Genomic DNA, 18,547 nt, shown 5'->3' with positions numbered 1-18,547 from the left:
GTTCTTTGGCTGCAACTCAGCATTCTCTCTCCTCCAAACACAACAAGTTGTGTTTCTACCAAACAGTTCTACTTTGGTTTCATCTGACCATATGACATTCTCCCAATTTGCTTCTGGATCATCCAAATGCTCTCTAGCATACTTCAGATGGGCCCAGACATGTACTGGCTTAAGCAGGGGGACACGTTTGGCACTGCAGGATCTGAGTCCCTGGCGGCATAGTGTGTTACTGATGGTAGCCTTTGTTACGTTGGTCCCAGCTCTCTGCAGGTCATTCACTAGGTCCCCCCGTGTGGTTCTGGGATGTTTGCTCACCGTTCTTGTGATCATTTTGACCCCACGGGGTGAGATCTTGCATGGAGCTGCAGATCGAGGGAGATTATCAGTGGTCTTGTATGTCTTCCATTTTCTAATTATTGATCCCACAGTTCATTTCTTCACACCAAGCTGCTTGCCTATTGCAGATTCAGTCTTCCCAGCCTGGTGCAGGTCTACAATTTTGTTTCTGGTGTCCTTCGACAGCTCTTTGGTCTTCACCATAGTGGAGTTTGGAGTGTGACTGTTTGAGGTTGTGGACAGGTGTCTTTTATACTGATAACAAGTTCAAACAGGTGCCATTAATACAGGTAATGAGTGGAGGACAGAGGAGCCTCTTAAAGAAGAAGATACAGGTCTTTGAGAGTCAGAAATCTTGCTTGTTTGTAGGTGACCAAATACTTATTTTCCACCATAATATGCAAATAAATTCTTTCCAAATCAGACAATGTGATTGTCTGGATTTTTTTCCACATTTTGTCTCTCATAGTTGAGATATACCTATGATGATAATTACAGGCCTCTCTCATCTTCTTAAGTGGGAGAACTTGTACAATTGGTGGCTGACTAAATACTTTTTTGCCCCACTGTATATACTGGGAGATAGCTGAGCATATCTGGTGAGCAAATGACAAGAGACACATGTGTGTAGCCACCAGTCAGCTCTCAGTAGTACATACATTTGTTAACAGAAGTGAAATTGAAAGTATAAAATTACACATTCTATCTGAATCATGAAAGTGTAATTTCCTATCCCTTTAAGTAACAGAAAATGTCTGTGTATAAAGTCTTGCTGGTGATTAATGATCTGGATTGGTGTAAATCTGGGGTTAATTTGATATTGTTTTATGTACTGTTAAAGGGACAGTAATGTCAAAATTTAACTTAAATAGATTGGATAGAACATGGCATTTCAAACAACTTCAAATACACGTGCATGCCCCTAAGCTCATATAATATCAGCTTCCTAGGTTTACTCTATAACAAAAGATACAAAAAGAAATTAGTTAATAGAAGTAAATTGGAAAGTTGGGTAAAATTGCTGCTCTTTCTGAATTATCAGCATTTAACTTTCACTGTCAGATTTGGCTTCCGTCTTTGATGTTGTTTTCCTAATTATTCTGTGATATTGGGTTTTTAATTATACAAAAAAAACCACAAAATACTGGTCTGGATTACAATCACTTTTTATTTGCATGAAAAAACATTGTATATCATTATAGTAAAAAGCAGCATTACATGATATATGCACACAATGGTATAAATATACCTAACACTTGTGCTCTTGATACAAAGGGATTTATCAGACATATAATGTTCCCTTTATATATACAGTATGTGCTATTATCAGTTCTTGTGGCTTCTAACTAACATGAAAACATCTAACAGACATAATATCAAGTTACAGAACATGACACACATATTACATACCCAGTATACATGTAGGTTATTGTAGCCATTTAAATTAAACTGATTATGATCACGTATGTACCGGTTACTGATATTGTGTCTCATTTAAATTCTATCACATTGATATGAGAGAAACTGAGGTGCACATATATAGAGGAACAAAGGACAGCAGGAGAGCACTTCCAATCTGGGGGTTTTATAACTGGGATTTAGAAAGTATTATTTACAATAAGATCCTTTTTGATGCTTCTATTTAGAGAGTTTGTCCTCTTTAGGATAATTGTAAAAGTTTTTGTATGTAAATATTTGGTGTTTTGTGATACCTGACTTCAATGGAAACCTTTTTCTCCACTTTCTAAACATGTGAAAGGTTTCTTCCCTTGTGAATCCTTTCATGAGATTTCAGATGACTCATTTGTATAAAACTTTTCCCACACTCTGTACATGTGAAAGGCTTTTCTCCTGTGTGAATCCTTTCATGCTTTTTCAGAGTACTCTTTTCTGAAAAACTTTTCCCACACTCTGTACATGTGAAAGGCTTTTCTCCTGTGTGACTCCTTTCATGAGATTTCAGATGACTCTTTTGTGTAAAACTTTTCCCACACTCTGAACATGTGAAAGGCTTTTCTCCTGTGTGAATCCTTTCATGAGATTTCAGATCACTCTTTTGTGTAAAACGTTTTCCACACTCTGAACATGTGAAAGGCTTTTCTCCTGTGTGACTCCTTTCATGCTTTTTCAGATCACCCTTTTGTATAAAACTTTCTCCCCACTCTGTACATGTGAAAGGCTTTTCCCCTGTGTGAATCCTTTCATGAGTTCTCAGACCATTTATTTCTGTAAAACCTTTCCCACACTCTGTACATGTGAAAAGCTTTTCCTCTGTGTGACTCCTTTCATGAGATTTCAGATGACTCTTTTGTGTAAAACTTTTTCCACACTCTGTACATGTGAAAGGCTTTTCCCCTGTGTGAATCCTTATATGAGTTCTCAGACCATTTATTTGTGTAAAACCTTTCCCACACTCTGTACATGTGAAAAGCTTTTCCTCTGTATGACTCCTTTCATGAGATTTCAGATGACTCTTTTGCGTAAAACTTTTTCCACATTCTGTACATGTGAATGGCTTTTCTCCTGTGTGAATCCTTTCATGCTTTTTCAGATTACACTTTATTGTAAATCCTTTTCCACAGTATGTGCATGTGTACAGCTTTTCCCCTGCGTGAATCTTTTTCTGAGTTTTCAAATGACTCTTTTCTTTAAAACATTTTCCACACTCTGTACATGTGAAAGGCTTTTCTCCTGTGTGAATCTTTTTATGAGTTTTCAGATGATTCATTCGTGTAAAACATTTGCTGCACTCAGTACATGTGTGTGGTTTCTCACCTGTGTGAATTTCGTAGTGGTCTAGTAGATGAGACTTCCCTCTAAAGCTTTTCTCACATTCTGTAGATTTGAAAGGTTTCTCTTGTGTATGAATCATTTGGCTAGACTGTAGACTTTTCCCTTCTTTAATATTTTTTGAAAACTCAGTAAATGTGTGTGGTTTATCCTCGGGGATAATAATTTCACTAGATAAGGCATAAATCTTATCCTCTTGTTTGATGACTAATTGCTGCCCAGTTCCTGCCAATTCACCATCTCCTTTAAATATCTGCTGTGATATCGCCAATGTTTGTGAATAGTCATTGGTGTCTAAGACTGTATTGAAGGATGGATATGAACTATTGATGTGTTTGTCTACATGAATAGAAATGGAATAAATAAAAATAAGAATGTTTATTCATTTATAATATAACTAGTCCTAAAGTCCGTTCACATGGGCCATTTTTTGCATTTTTATACTATAGGATGCATCTAAATAAAAAAAGATTATGTTTTATACTCAAAAATGTCTTCAGTTTTCTATTTTTAAATTTATTTACCTGTAAATCACAAATTAAAAAAGCATGTCATAGAATGTAAACATAACTACATCATAGTAAACTAAATTACTGATTATTGATGAAAACAAGTTATAGGGCCGCATTAAACAAGGTGCGCGTGGATAATGTTCTCTGCCAGGGAACAAGTACATCTGTATTCTGGGCAAGAGAGGTGGCATCCACCATCCTCATGTAACATTGCACAAGCAACTGCACATACAGCCATGCCCGGCTCATGCTCAACCAGTTGGGTGAGAACATGATGTCTTAATCATCACAGACTAATCATCAGTGTGAGATGTTTTGAGAGGGTAAGAAGCATTGACCTTATGATAATCTTTAGCTTTCAGCTGTGGTTGTTCTATTTATATAAACAGCCAAAAACTTTATTAGTTTAATAATACTCACTGTAAAATTAAGCACACAAATCAGTGGTGGTTCTGGGTTGGGAAACACTGGGGGAGTTGTGGGTGTTCCATGAGCGAGGTCAGGGCAGGGGAAGATGGAGTTGCAGAAGTTCTGAGTAATAAACCAGGTCAGGGGGTGAGGTTAGGCAGTTGTTAGACATGATCTGTCTAAAAGTTTTTTCAAGCGGTGGAAGCAATCCTGATCTCTTCCAGATGCTTTCATGTTATTGCAGTGATGCCTCAATATTGAGGCATCCTGCCATAAAAAAATTTAGCCATCCGATGCAGAGAGAACAACTCTGTGGCCCTCTCTGCATCGGCCATCAATGATCACAATCATTGGTGGGTGGGAACAGTTGCAGGGAGGCGGGTGAGCGGCCATCGATGAGTGATGTGCATCAGAGGGGGGCGGGATCACATGAGGGGGACAGCTGCCAGTACCCAAGATGGTGCACAATAATGTAGAGGGTTAGAGAGCTGATTGGGGGGGGGGGATCTTACACAGCAGAATATGTTGGGTTTTTTTTAAACTTTAATTTTAGTACTGGCAGAATTTCCGCCAATACTTAAGATGGCAGGAACAATTGTGGGGTGGGGGAGGGAAGAGATCTGTTTGGGAGGGATCAGGGGGTGGGATGTGTCAGGTGGGAGGATGATCTCTACACTAAAGCTAAAATTAACCCTGCAAGCTCCCTAACTAACGCTTTCACTGCTGGACATAATACACGTGTGGTGCGCAGCAGCATTTAGCGGCCTTCTAATTACTATAAACCAATGACAAAGCCATATATGTCTGCTATTTCTGAACAAAGGGGATCCCAGAGAAGCTTTTACAACCATTTGTGCCATAATTCTACAAGCTGTTAGTAAATAATTTCAGCGAGAAACCTAAAATTGTGAAAAATGTAATGATTTTTTTTTTATTTGATCCCATTTGCTGGTGAAATAGTGGCCTATATCAATACTTTAGGTTGTCTACTACACTACACTAAAGCAAAAATTAACCCTACAAGCTCCCCAATTAACCCCTTCACTGCTGGGCATAATACACGTATGGTGCGCAGCGGCATTTAGCGGCCATTCTTATTACCAAAAAACAATGCAAAAGCCATATATGTCTGCTATTTCTTAACAAAGGGGATCCCAGAGAAGCTTTTACAACCATTTGTGAAATAATTGCACAGCTGTTTGTAAATAATTTCAGTGTGAAAAATGTAACTTTTTTTTTATTTGATCGCATTTGCCGGTGAAATGGTGGCCTAGATTAATACTTTGGGTTGTCTACTACACTACACTAAAGCTGTTTGTAAATAATTTCAGTGAGAAACCTAAAGTTTGTTAAAATGTGAACTATTTTTTTTTATTTGATCGGATTTGGCAGTGAAATGGTGGCATGAAAGATACCAAAATGGGCTTGGATCAATACTTTGGGTTGTCTACTAATCAAATATATATACTGTACATGTCAAGGAATATTCAGGGATTCCTGACAGATATCAGTGTTCCAATGTAACTATAGCTAATTTTGCAAAAAAAATTGGAAATAGCAAAGTGCTACTTGTATTTATTGCCCTAAAACTTGCAAAAAAAAGCAAAGAACATGTAAACATTGGGTATTTCTAAACTCAGGACACAATTGAGAAACTATTTAGTATGGTTGTTTTTTGGTGGTTGTAGATGTGTAAGTTATATGATATGATGAAAATAATGGTATCTTTAGAAATTCCATTTAATGACGAGAAAATGGTATATAATATGTGTGGGTACAGTAAATGAGTAAGAGGAAAATTATACAAACACCGCAGAAATGTAAAAATAGCCCTGGTCCCAAACGGTCAGAAAATGGAAAAGTGCTATGGTCCTTAAGGGGTTAAAGTCAGCATAATATCTATTTTACTCACCTAACACATTTGAGTTTATGCTGATAACAGGCTCCAATGTCTGTGCTCAGGAAGAAGGTTCCCTTATTCACTCCAGTTACATCAATACCCGATATCTCTCAGTGCTCTGGCCGTGTCTGTAAAAAGTATATTAAATGGTTTAGACAGATAATAATAAATAATGGTTCTGATTAACTGTACGTATGGTATAATTAAAGGCACGCATAACAATTCATTTGATACAGATCAGCTGATTAGGTTATTACATATGTGCTATTGATTCAGCACAAGCAATTAGTACAGTTAGCTCTGTGGGTGTTATATTTGCCCCTTAAATATGAATCTTCCCAGATCTATACAACATAATGATATAAAATCTATTTAAGTGGGGCCCTATCACAACTTTATAAATATATTATAATCTTTGTTTTTAGCATTTATATGAAACAATATTTTCTACTGAAATAAATGTTAAATATCAGTTGTTTAAATATAAGTTAAATTGGATACTGCAGTATTGGTATTGTACTTCCTACTAATTCTCACTGTCAGACATTTTGTCTTGTGCTCCACTCCCAGTCCTTTAACTTCTCCTGGTCAATACTGAGTTGTGCTAAATCACACTGCAAGGGGGTGTGGGAGAGATAGGTACTAAAATTTTCATTTCAAATGTTATCTTGGATAGAGTTAAGAAAATAAAGAATTTGTGTTTACATAGAGTGATAATATAATGAGATGTTCTTTTGTCAGATTCAGTCCATTTAAAAGGACCATAAAATATAGAATTACAAAACCACAGTTGCATAATAAAAATACAGTGCAATAAACCTTACTATGAATTTAAAAGAGCAATAGATTGTTTTCTGATAAATGTAGTTCTGCACCTGTACCACGTGACAGCTATCAGCCAATCAGAGACTCATATTTTTATATAATGTGATCTCCTGCATATGCTAAGTAGGAGCCGGAGCCTCAGGTCATTTAAAAGGCTGTGTACAATTTAATAATGAAAATAAATTACAAACAGCAAACAGTTATTTTACATAAAAATAAAGCTAAAGGTGAAATTTCCCATACACTTTATACTATTTTATACACCGGTAAAACAAGTCATTAGAAACACATTAAAAGGCACAGCAAAGTCACAGTTACACTTTTATTATTCAAATTTAAACAACTTTCCAATTTCCTTCTATGATCAAATCTGTTTTATTCCCTTGGGGACCTTTGTGACAAAGCTTATAATGCACTATGGTGCGCTAGCTGCTGATTAGTGGCACATACAAGCCTCTTGTCATTGGCTCACCGTATGTGCTCAGCTAGCTCCCAGTAATGCATTGCAGTTGCTTTAATAAAGGATATCTAGAGAATGAAGCAAATATAATAGAAGTCAGTTGGAAAGTTGTTGAAAATGATATGTTCTATTTAAATGATGAAAAACATTTGGGGTTTCTTGTTATTTTAAGTGAAAACCAAATTTACAGGACACTGTCCCTTTAAGTCTGTGATCATGTGACATAAACAGCAGCAGCTGAAGGTGCAGAATACACTTACTAAGGTCTTTACTAACAACAAGAATCAGTCACAGATCAGTGGGATAAACGTTCTGATGATAAACAGGTGCAGCTAATAGAAATAAGAAATGTATTATAAAATAACCTCATTAGAAATAAAATAATATGCAGATCACAAGATATTTATGATTAGATCAGTATATGTGATGAGATTGATACAACAGGGCCATAAGCTGAGTGATATTTATTACTGGAGCAAATAGCAGGTTCAGACTAATATTAAATGAAAATGGTTTATCTACAGTTAGTTATAAACCTATTGGGAAATACAGGACTCTGGTTGACTAATACTTAAGAATCTGTTGCTCATTGGATAACAGGAACAGCCCCCACAAATGTATTATTGGACAGACCTCCTCAAGCTTGAAAATATGGTTTGGTTCTGCTACAAACTGCTGTAAATCATTATGTATTAAATTGGGCTTTTTAAATGAAAGAACTTAATATTATATTCATTAACACAGCACGAAAAATATAGAAAACAAATTAAATAAGTACAATTGAGTTTTCTTTTATATAAACTCAGTTTCTTATATGAAGTGAAATATTTTCTCTTTATCATAACAAGATACAGAACAATATTTTCTCATCATTATATAAAACACAACAGTGTGAGGCTGTTAATAAAGATTTATGTCAGGGTTTGCATATTACCGTTTAGCAGAAGCTCTGTAAGTATGAAGTCTCTCTGGTTCCTCCTGTGATATCACTGAGTGTTACACAGATATTTATACTAATGTGGGAGTGTCACCTTTCGCTGTGTGACTCACATGAGTACAACTTGTCAGTTGGGAGACAATGAGAGGGTCACACCTGGACTGTTGTTCTCATATAGATGTCTATTGTCCCCTCTGGTGTCACATGAATACAGAGACCCTGCCCCCCCCCCCCCTCAGGGTGTGATTATCATATGGATAAGTAAGGAGGAAGCAAACTGTTTATTTAAATGTGAGAGATTTTTCTGTTGTGTCCTAAAATATCTCAGGATACAGCATTATACAGGAGGACCTCGGTTTACAACGGTTCAATTTACACCGTTTCAGAATAACAACCTTTTTTTCCAGTCACGTGACTGCTATTGAAAAGCATTGAGAAGCAGTGCATTTATTAAAATAGCCAGTAGGTGGAGCTGTACGCTTGTGTTGCAGCAAAGCCAAGCAAGCTGAAATTAATCAGTTTAACCAGACCTGAGCTATCAAGCAGATTTCAAAGGAACATGATCTTCCTGTCTATAAATCAGTCCAGATTGGAATGCTTAGAAAGAACTGTTTGCAGAAAAATGCAAGTGAAGTCTGTGTTGTGTGATTATTTTATTAGGTTTATAATGCTGTTTATCAAATGTTTTTGTTCATTTAACTTAGTTTAATTATATATTCTGTGTTGTGTGATTATTTTATTAGGTTTATAATGCGGTTTAGCATTTAAAGTCTTCATTTCAAAGCTTTAAAAATAATGTATTAGGTGTTAATTATGGCAATTTTGAGAGGGGCCTGGAACCCTCATTTCCCATAGACTTACATTATAAACTGGGTTTCAATTTACAATGGTTTCGATTTACCACCATTCCTTCTGGAACCTAACCCTGGCGTAAACTGAGGGCTACCTGTATTATGTTTTTATTGATGGGAATTATTATTTTAACATAATGTAGTTGCAAACAGATGTATAATATTAACATGTTATTAGATACAATGCTGAGTATTTCAATACTAACAATTTAACCCTTTTATTGTTTGTTCACTAACTGTATAATCTAATCTTTCTTTTTCTAATCTTTCTATCATAAATTATATTTATTTTTCTTACTATATTTTATTCTACACATATAAATTGCTGTACTCTACAACTAACTGTGAGTTTTTGTAATTACTTTTTGTATTTAAAAGAAGCCCGCAGCAGATATATAACATTTATTTCCATACATATAATATATACTTATATACATGTACACAAACCATATTGCTCTAACTTTTTTTAAAGATAAATCCATAGTTTGGAAAATCCTAAAATTAAAGATTTGACACTAATTTCTAAAGTAACAGACCTGAATATTTGTGTGATTGTTATACATTGCTTCATCTATTAATTTTTTTATTTTTAAAAATAAGAAAATAGTAAAAAAACACAAAAAAACTACATTTAAAATGTTAAATGACTGTAAAGCTGCATATATTTAAGTGCCGTTAGGACAGAATACAACGTCATAGTCGTTTGGCTGTCCTGAAGCCAACGGTGTGTCTGAATACAGCCTATTCGCTTACCCAATGCTGCTAATTTATAACATGTGCAGCTAATAATTTCATGCTATTTTTATTACAGTCATATTTAATATCTATATTTCTCCATTTAATCACAATTATAAATAATTATTTAGATGACTGTTTAATCTTTTTCATTATTTAAATTGTGTGATTTGAGTTTAATTATAAACTTTTTCTTAAATGAGAAAACTTTTGTGTTTTATTAACCATTGAACTGAGCTGCACAAAACGTTCATATTAAAAAACATAATTTATGTAAGAACTTACCTGATTAATTCATTTCTTTCATATTGGCAAGAGTCCATGAGCTAGTGACGTATGGGATATACAATCCTACCAGGAGGGGCAAAGTTTCCCAAACCTTAAAATGCCTATAAATACACCCCTCACCACACCCACAATTCAGTTTAACGAATAGCCAAGTAGTGGGGTGATAAAGAAAGGAGTAAAAAGCATCAACAAAAGAATTTGGAAATAATTGTGCTTTATACAAAAAAAATCATAACCACCTTAAAAAAGGGTGGGCCTCATGGACTGTTGCCAATATGAAAGAAATGAATTTATCAGGTAAGTTCTTACATAAATTATGTTTTATTTCATGTAATTGGCAAGAGTCCATGAGCTAGTGACGTATGGGATAGCAATACCCAAGATGTAGAACTCCCCGCAAGAGTCACTAGAGAGGAAGGGATAGAATAACAGCCATTTTTCACTGAAAAAAATTAATCCACTCACAACCCAAAATATAAGTTTATTCTCATAAATGAAAAGAAAAACTTAAAACATAAGCAGAAGAATCAAACTGAAACAGCTGCCTGAAGAACTTTTCTACCTAAAACTGCTTCCGAAGAAGCAAATACATCAAAACGGTAGAATTTAGTAAATGTATGCAAAGAAGACCAAGTTGCTGCTTTGCAAATCTGATCAACTGAAGCTTCATTCTTAAAAGCCCACGAAGTGGAGACTGATCTAGTAGAATGAGCTGTAATTCTCTGAGGTGGGGCTTGACCCGACTCCAAATAAGGTTGATGAATCAAAAGCTTTAACCATGAAGCCAAGGAAACAGCAGAAGCCTTCTGACATTTCCTAGAACCAGAAAAGATAACACATAGACTAGAAGTCTTCCTGAAATCTTTAGTAGCTTCAACATAATATTTCAAAGCTCTCACCACATCCAAAGAATGTAAGGATCTCTCCAAAGAATTCTTAGGATTAGGACAAAAGGAAGGGACAACAATTTCTCTATTAATGTTGTTAGAATTCACAACCTTAGGCAAGAATTTAAATGAAGTCCACAAAACCGCCTTATCCTGATGAAAAATCAGAAAAGGAGATTCACAAAAAAGAGCGCATAATTCGTAAACTCTTCTAGCAGAAGAGATGGCCAAAAGGAACAACACTTTCCAAGAAAGTAGTTTAATGTCCAAAGAATTCATAGGCTCAAAAGGAGGAGCCTGTAAAGCCTTCCAAACCAAATTAAGACTCCAAGGAGGAGAGATTGATTTAATGACAGGCTTGATACGAACCAAAACCTGCACAAAACAATGAATATCAGGAAGTTTAGCACACCGGGTACCACCGATCCGTCCTGGCTCCGATGTCTTGATCCAAGCCCAAGCAGGGGGCTGAAGACATCCATCCTCCGGCTGAAGTCTTGATCCAAGCGGGCAGAAGAGGACATCCGGACCGGCAAACATCTTCATCCAGGCGGCATCTTCTATGTTCTTCCATCCGATGACGAGCAGCTGATCTTCAAGACCTCCAGCGCGGATCCATCCTCTTATTCCGACGACTAGACGACGAATGAAGGTTCCTTTAAGGGACGTCATCCAAGATGGCGCCCCTCGAATTCCGATTGGCTGATAGGATTCTATCAGCCAATTGGAATTAAGGTAGGAATTAAGGTAGGAAAATTCTAATTGGCTGATGGAATCAGCCAATCAGATTCAAGTTCAATCCGATTGGCTGATTGGATCAGCCAATCAGCTTGAGCTCACATTCTATTGGCTGATCGGAACAGCCAATAGAATGCAAGCTCAATCTGATTGGCTGATTGGATCAGCTAATCGGATTGAACTTGAATCTGATTGGCTGATTCCATCAGCCAATCAGAATTTTCCTACCTTAATTCCGATTGGCTGATAGAATCCTATCAGCCAATCGGAATTCGAGGGACGCCATCTTGGATTATGTCCCTTAAAGGAACCTTCATTCGTCGTCTAGTCGTCAGAAGAAGAGGATGGATCCGCGCTGGAGGTCTTGAAGATCAGCTGCTCATCATCGGATGGAAGAACATAGAAGATGCCGCCTGGATGAAGATGTTTGCCGGTCCGGATGTCCTCTTCTGCCCGCTTGGATCAAGACTTCAGCCAGAGGATGGATGTCTTCAGCCCCCCGCTTGGGCTTGGATCAAGACATCGGAGCCAGGACGGATCGGTGGTACCCGGTGTGTTGAAGATAAGGTCGGAAGATCTTCAGGGGCTTAATGTTGGGGGGGGTATTGTATGTTTTTTTTTCTAGGCAAAAGAGCTGAATTCTTTGGGGCATGCCCCGCAAATGGCCCTTTTAAGGGCTGGTAAGGTAAAAGAGCTTTTCTATTTTAATTTTAGAATAGGGTAGGGCATTTTTTTATTTTGGGGGGCTTTGTTATTTTATTAGGGGGCTTAGAGTAGGTGTAATTAGTTTAAAATTGTTGTAATATTTTTCTAATGTTTGTAAATATTTTTTATTTTTTGTAACTTAGTTCTTTTTTATTTTTTGTACTTTAGTTAGTTTATTTAATTGTATTTATTTGTAGGTATTTTATTTAATTAATTTATTGATAGTGTAGTGTTAGGTTTAATTGTAGATAATTGTAGGTATTTTATTTAAGTAATTTATTGATAGTGTAGTGTTAAGTTTAATTGTAACTTAGGTTAGGATTTATTTTCCAGGTAATTTTGTAATTATTTTAACTAGGTAACAATTAAATAGTTATTAACTATTTAATAGCTATTGTACCTGGTTAAAATAATTACAAAGTTGCCTGTAAAATAAATATTAATCCTAAAATAGCTACAATATAATTATTCGTTATATTGTAGCTATATTAGGGTTTATTTTACAGGTAAGTATTTAGCTTTAAATAGGAATAATTTATTTAATAAGAGTTCATTTATTTTGTTAGATTTAAATTATATTTAACTTAGGGGGGTGTTAGTGTTAGGTTTAGACTTAGCTTTAGGGGTTAATAAATTTATTAGAGTAGCGGTGAGGTCCGGTCGGCAGATTAGGGGTTAATACTTGAAGTTAGGTGTCGGTGAGGTTAGGGAGGGCAGATTAGGGGTTAATACTATTTATTATAGGGTTATTGAGGCGGGAGTGAGGCGGATTCGGGGTTAATAACTTTATTATAGTAGCGGCGAGGTCCAGTCGGCAGATTAGGGGTTAATAAGTGTAGGTAGGTGTCGGCGACGTTGAGGGGGGCAGATTAGGGGTTAATAAATATAATATAGGGGTCGGCGGTGTTAGGGGCAGCAGATTAGGGGTACATAAGTATAACGTAGGTGGCGGCGGTGTGCGGTCGGCAGATTAGGGGTTAAAAAAATTTAATCGAGTGGCGGCGATGTGGGGGGGGGCCTCGGTTTAGGGGTACATAGGTAGTTTATGGGTGTTAGTGTACTTTAGAGCACAGTAGTTAAGAGCTTTATGAACCGGCGTTAGCCCAAAAAGCTCTTAACTCCTGTTTTTTTTCTGCGGCTGGAGTTTTGTCATTAGATTTCTAACGCTCACTTCAGCCAAGACTCTAAATACCAGCGTTAGAAAGATCCCATTGAAAAGATAGGATACGCAAATGGCGTAGGGGGATCTGCGGTATTGAAAAGTCGCGGCTGCAAAGTGAGCGTTAGACCCTTTAATGACTGACTCCAAATACCAGCGGGCGGTAAAAACCAGCGTTAGGACCCCCTAACGCTGGTTTTGATGGCTACCGCAGAACTCTAAATCTAGGCATTAGTAAATAAACGTGGTACTCATGTTACCGCAACGGGTTACAAGGTTGTTTTCAAACTCGTAATACCTACGTCATAAAAAGTGCGCAATGAAATTAACCTACACAATATTAGAGAGCAGCCATAATGCAAAACTTGTAATCTGGCTCTCTGTTATTAATTAAAGGGATATAAAGGTGCAATGATGTTTAATATGTTAGATCAGTTTATTATTGTACCACTGATTGTATATAACTATGTGTTTTAAGGGACAGTCTACACCTTGGTAATCTTAAAGTCTTACCTTAGATTAAGCTGCAAATAGCCTCCTGCACCTTTTCTATATCATGCAGCAGGAACAGTAAAAAAAATATATATTGTTTTTGGCCACTATGAAATGGCTGCCAAGCTCAGCCCACTGATTTCATCATGATCTTGGCTGCATATGGCATCCAATCACAAAAGGCTCATTAGTTGTATTCAACAGACTGTCATTGCTATTCAGCAGAGTGCCTGGATGCAGCCCAGATCATGATGTCATCAGTGGGCTGAGCTTGGCAGCCATTTCAAAGTGGCCAGAGACAATATTCATTTTATAATAACTGTTTTACAATTCCTAATGCATGATATAGAAAGGGTACAGGAGGCTATTTTTATTTTAATCTAAGGTAAGACTTTAAGATGACTAAGGTGTACTGTCCCTTTAACTCCTGCAAAGTCAGCTGTAGAGCAGCAATTACAGTGGGGCAAAAAAGTATTTAGTCAGCCACCAATTGTGCAAGTTCTCTCACTTAAGAAGATGAGAGAGGCCTGTAATTTTCATCATAGGTATACCTCAACTATGAGAGACAAAATGTGGAAACAAATCCAGACAATCACATTGTCTGATTTGGAAAGAATTTATTTGCAAATTATGGTGGAAAATAAGTATTTGGTAAATATCAAAAGTTAATCTCAATACTTTGTTATATATCCTATGTTGGCAATGACAGAGGTCAAACGTTTACTGTAAATCTTCACAAGGTTGTCACACACTGTTGCTGGTATGTTGGCCCATTCCTGCATGCAGATCTCCTCTAGAGCAGTGATGTTTTGGGGCTGTCGCTGGGCAACACAGACTTTCAACTCCCTCCAAAGGTTTTCTATGGGGTTGAGATCTGGAGACTGGCTAGGCCACTGCAGGACCTTGAAATGCTTCTTACGAAGTCACTCCTTTGTTGCCCAGGCGGTGTGTTTGGGATCATTGTCATGCTGAAAGACCCAGTCACGTTTCATCTTCAATGCCCTTGCTGATGGAAGGAGGTTTGCATTCAAAATCTCACGATACATGGCCCCATTCATTCTTTCATGTACATGGATCAGTCGTCCTGTTCCCTTTGCAGAGAAACAGCCCCAAAGCATGATGTTGCCACCCCCATGCTTCACAGTAGGTATGGTGTTCTTTGGTTGCAACTCAGCATTCTCTCTCCTCCAAACACAACAAGTTGTGTTTCTACCAAACAGTTCTACTTTGGTTTCATCTGACCATATGACATTCTCCCAATTCACTTCTGGATCATACAAATGCTCTCTAGCATACTTCAGATGGGCCCGGACATGTACTGGCTTAAGCATGGGGACGCGTCTGGCACTGCAGGATCTGAGTCCCTGGCGGCGTAGTGTGTTACTGATGGTAGCCTTTGTTACGTTGGTCCCAGCTCTCTGCAGGTCATTCACTAGGTCCCCCCGTGTGGTTCTGGGATGTTTGCTCACTGTTCTTGTGATCATTTTGACCCCACGGGTGAGATCTTGTGTGGAGCCGCAGATCGAGGGAGATTATCAGTGGTCTTGTATGTCTTCCATTTTCTAATTATTGATTCCACAGTTGATTTCTTCACACCAAGCTGCTTGCCTTTTGCAGATTCAGTCTTCCCAGCCTGGTGCAGGTCTACAATTTTGTTTCTGGTGTCCTTCGACAGCTCTTTGGTCTTCACCATAGTGGAGTTTGGAGTGTGACTGTTTGAGGTTGTGGACAGGTGTCTTTTATACTGATAACAAGTTCAAACAGGTGCCATTAATACAGGTAATGAGTGGAGGACAGAGGAGCCTCTTAAAGAAGAAGATACAGGTCTTTGAGAGTCAGAAATCTTGCTTGTTTGTAGGTGACCAAATACTTATTTTCCACCATAATATGCAAATAAATTCTTTCCAAATCAGACAATGTGATTGTCTGGATTTGTTTCCACATTTTGTCTCTCATAGTTGAGGTATACCTATGATGATAATTACAGGCCTCTCTCATCTTCTTAAGTGGGAGAACTTGCACAATTTGTGGCTGACTAAATACTTTTTTGCCTCACTGTATATACTGGGAGATAGCTGAGCATATCTGGTGAGCAAATGACAAGAGACACATGTGTGTAGCCACCAGTCAGCTTTCAGTAGTACATAAATTTGTTAACAAAAGTGAAATTGAAAGTATGAAATTACACATTCTATCTGAATCATGAAAATGTAATTTCCTATCCCTTTAAGTAACAGAAAATGTCTGTGTATAAAGTCTTGCTGGTGATTAATAATCTAGATTGGTGTAAATCTGGGGTTAATTTGATATTGTTTTATGTACTGTTAAAGGGACAGTAATGTCAAAATTAAACTTAAATAGATTGGATAGAACATGACATTTCAAACAACTTCAAATACACGTGCACGCCCCTAAGCTCATATAATATCAGCTTCCTAGGTTTACTCTATAACAAAAGATACCTAAAGAACAAAGCAAATTAGTTAATAGAAGTAAACTGGAAAGTTGGGTAAAATTGCTGCTCTTTCTGAATTATCAGCATTTAACTTTCACTGTCAGATTTGGCTTCTGTCTTTGATGTTGTTTTCCTAATTATTCTGTGATATTGTGTTTTTAATTATACAAAAAAAAACACAAAATACTGGTCTGGATTACAATCACTTTTTATTTGCATAAAAAAACATTGTATATCATTATATAGCAAACAGCCGCATTACATGATATATGCACACAATGGTATAAATATACCTAACACTTGTGCTCTTGATACAAAGGGATTTATCAGACATATAACGTTCCCTTTATATATACAGTATGTGCTATTATCAGTTCTTGTGGCTTCTAACTAACATGAAAACATCTAACAGACATAATATCAAGTTACAGAACATGACACATATATTACATACCCAGTATACATGTAGGTTATAGTAGCCATTTAAATTAAACTGATTATGATCACATGACATACATATTACATACCCAGTATACATGTAGGTTATAGTAGCCATTTAAATTAAACTGATTATGATCACGTATGTACCGTTTACTGATATTGTGTCTCATTAAATAAAATCAGTTTACCCTCAGTAATTCCTCTAGTATATAACAATACTAAGCATCTATTGCTATAAGAAAAGGTTTATCCATATGATGTGCACATTAGATATATCTCATAGATGTCAATCATTTGAGACTAATGTTCTTGTTTATATAATTCTCTAACACTTTATTCATATAAAGACTCCTTTATTATGTAAATGTAATTATTTTCTACCCTATGTAACTCAAACGTACGACTCCTAAAACTGGCATATTAATAAACAACACTGGGGGTGCTTTGGGGTTAATGGTTGTGTAAACTGGTCAGTATGAGGGTAGATCTGTATATTCCTGTGTGGTGTTTAAATTCTATCACATTGATATGAGAGAAACTGAGGTGCACATATATAGAGGAACAAAGGACAGCAGGAGAGCACTTCCAATCTGGGGGTTTTATAACTGGGATTTAGAAAGTATTATTTACAATAGGATCCTTTTTGATGCTTCTATTTAGAGAGTTTGTCCTCTTTAGGATAATTGTAAAAAGGTTTGTACACTGTGTTTATAAAGTTTTTGTGTGTAAATATTTGGTGTTTTGTGATACCTGACTTCAACGGAAACCTTTTTCTCCACTTTTTAAACATGTGAAAGGTTTTTTCCCTTGTGAATCCTTTCATGAGATTTCAGATGACTCATTTGTATAAAACTTTTCCCACACTCTGTACATGTGAAAGGCTTTTCTCCTGTGTGAATCCTTTCATGCTTTTTCAGAGTACTCTTTTCTGAAAAACGTTTCCCACACTCTGTACATGTGAAAGGCTTTTCTCCTGTGTGACTCCTTTCATGAGATTTCAGATGACTCATTTGTATAAAACTTTTCCCACACTCTGTACATGTGAAAGGCTTTTCTCCTGTGTGAATCCTTTCATGCTTTTTCAGAGTACTCTTTTCTGAAAAACGTTTCCCACACTCTGTACATGTGAAAGGCTTTTCTCCTGTGTGACTCCTTTCATGAGATTTCAGATGACTCATTTGTATAAAACTTTTCCCACACTCTGTACATGTGAAAGGCTTTTCTCCTGTGTGAATCCTTTCATGCTTTTTCAGAGTACTCTTTTCTGAAAAACTTTTCCCACACTCTGTACATGTGAAAGCCTTTTCTCCTGTGTGAATCCTTTTTTGCATTTTTTGCATTTTTATACTATAGGATGCATCTAAATAAAAAAAGATTATGTTTTATACTCAAAAATGTCTTCAGTTTTCTATTTTTAAATTTATTTACCTGTAAATCACAAATTAAAAAAGCATGACATAGAATGTAAACATAACTACATCATAGTAAACAAAATTACTGACTATTGATGAAAACAAGTTATAGGGCTGCATTAAACAAGGTGCGTGTGGATAATGTTCTCTGCCAGGGAACAAGTACATCTGTATTCTGGGCAAGAGAGGTGGCATCCACCATCCTCATGTAACATT

General features: G+C 36.7%; 1 protein-coding gene across 1 annotated transcript; it reads right to left on the bottom strand.

Moving 5' to 3' along the window:
• Window positions 1-2,044: 2,044 nt before the first annotated feature.
• On the bottom strand, window positions 2,045-18,241 carry LOC128661330 (oocyte zinc finger protein XlCOF6-like; the record flags this gene model as incomplete). Its single annotated transcript, XM_053715597.1, has 3 exons — window positions 2,045-3,171; window positions 5,959-5,998; window positions 17,774-18,241. Coding segments are annotated over 3 exons (1,599 nt in total), but the record flags the coding sequence as incomplete, so codon positions are not given.
• Window positions 18,242-18,547: the final 306 nt, after the last annotated feature.

The sequence above is a fragment of the Bombina bombina genome, chromosome 5, assembly GCF_027579735.1.
Source record: "Bombina bombina isolate aBomBom1 chromosome 5, aBomBom1.pri, whole genome shotgun sequence".
Classification (NCBI taxonomy): domain Eukaryota; kingdom Metazoa; phylum Chordata; class Amphibia; order Anura; family Bombinatoridae; genus Bombina; species Bombina bombina.
This window is presented reverse-complemented; position numbering and strand designations above follow the sequence as displayed.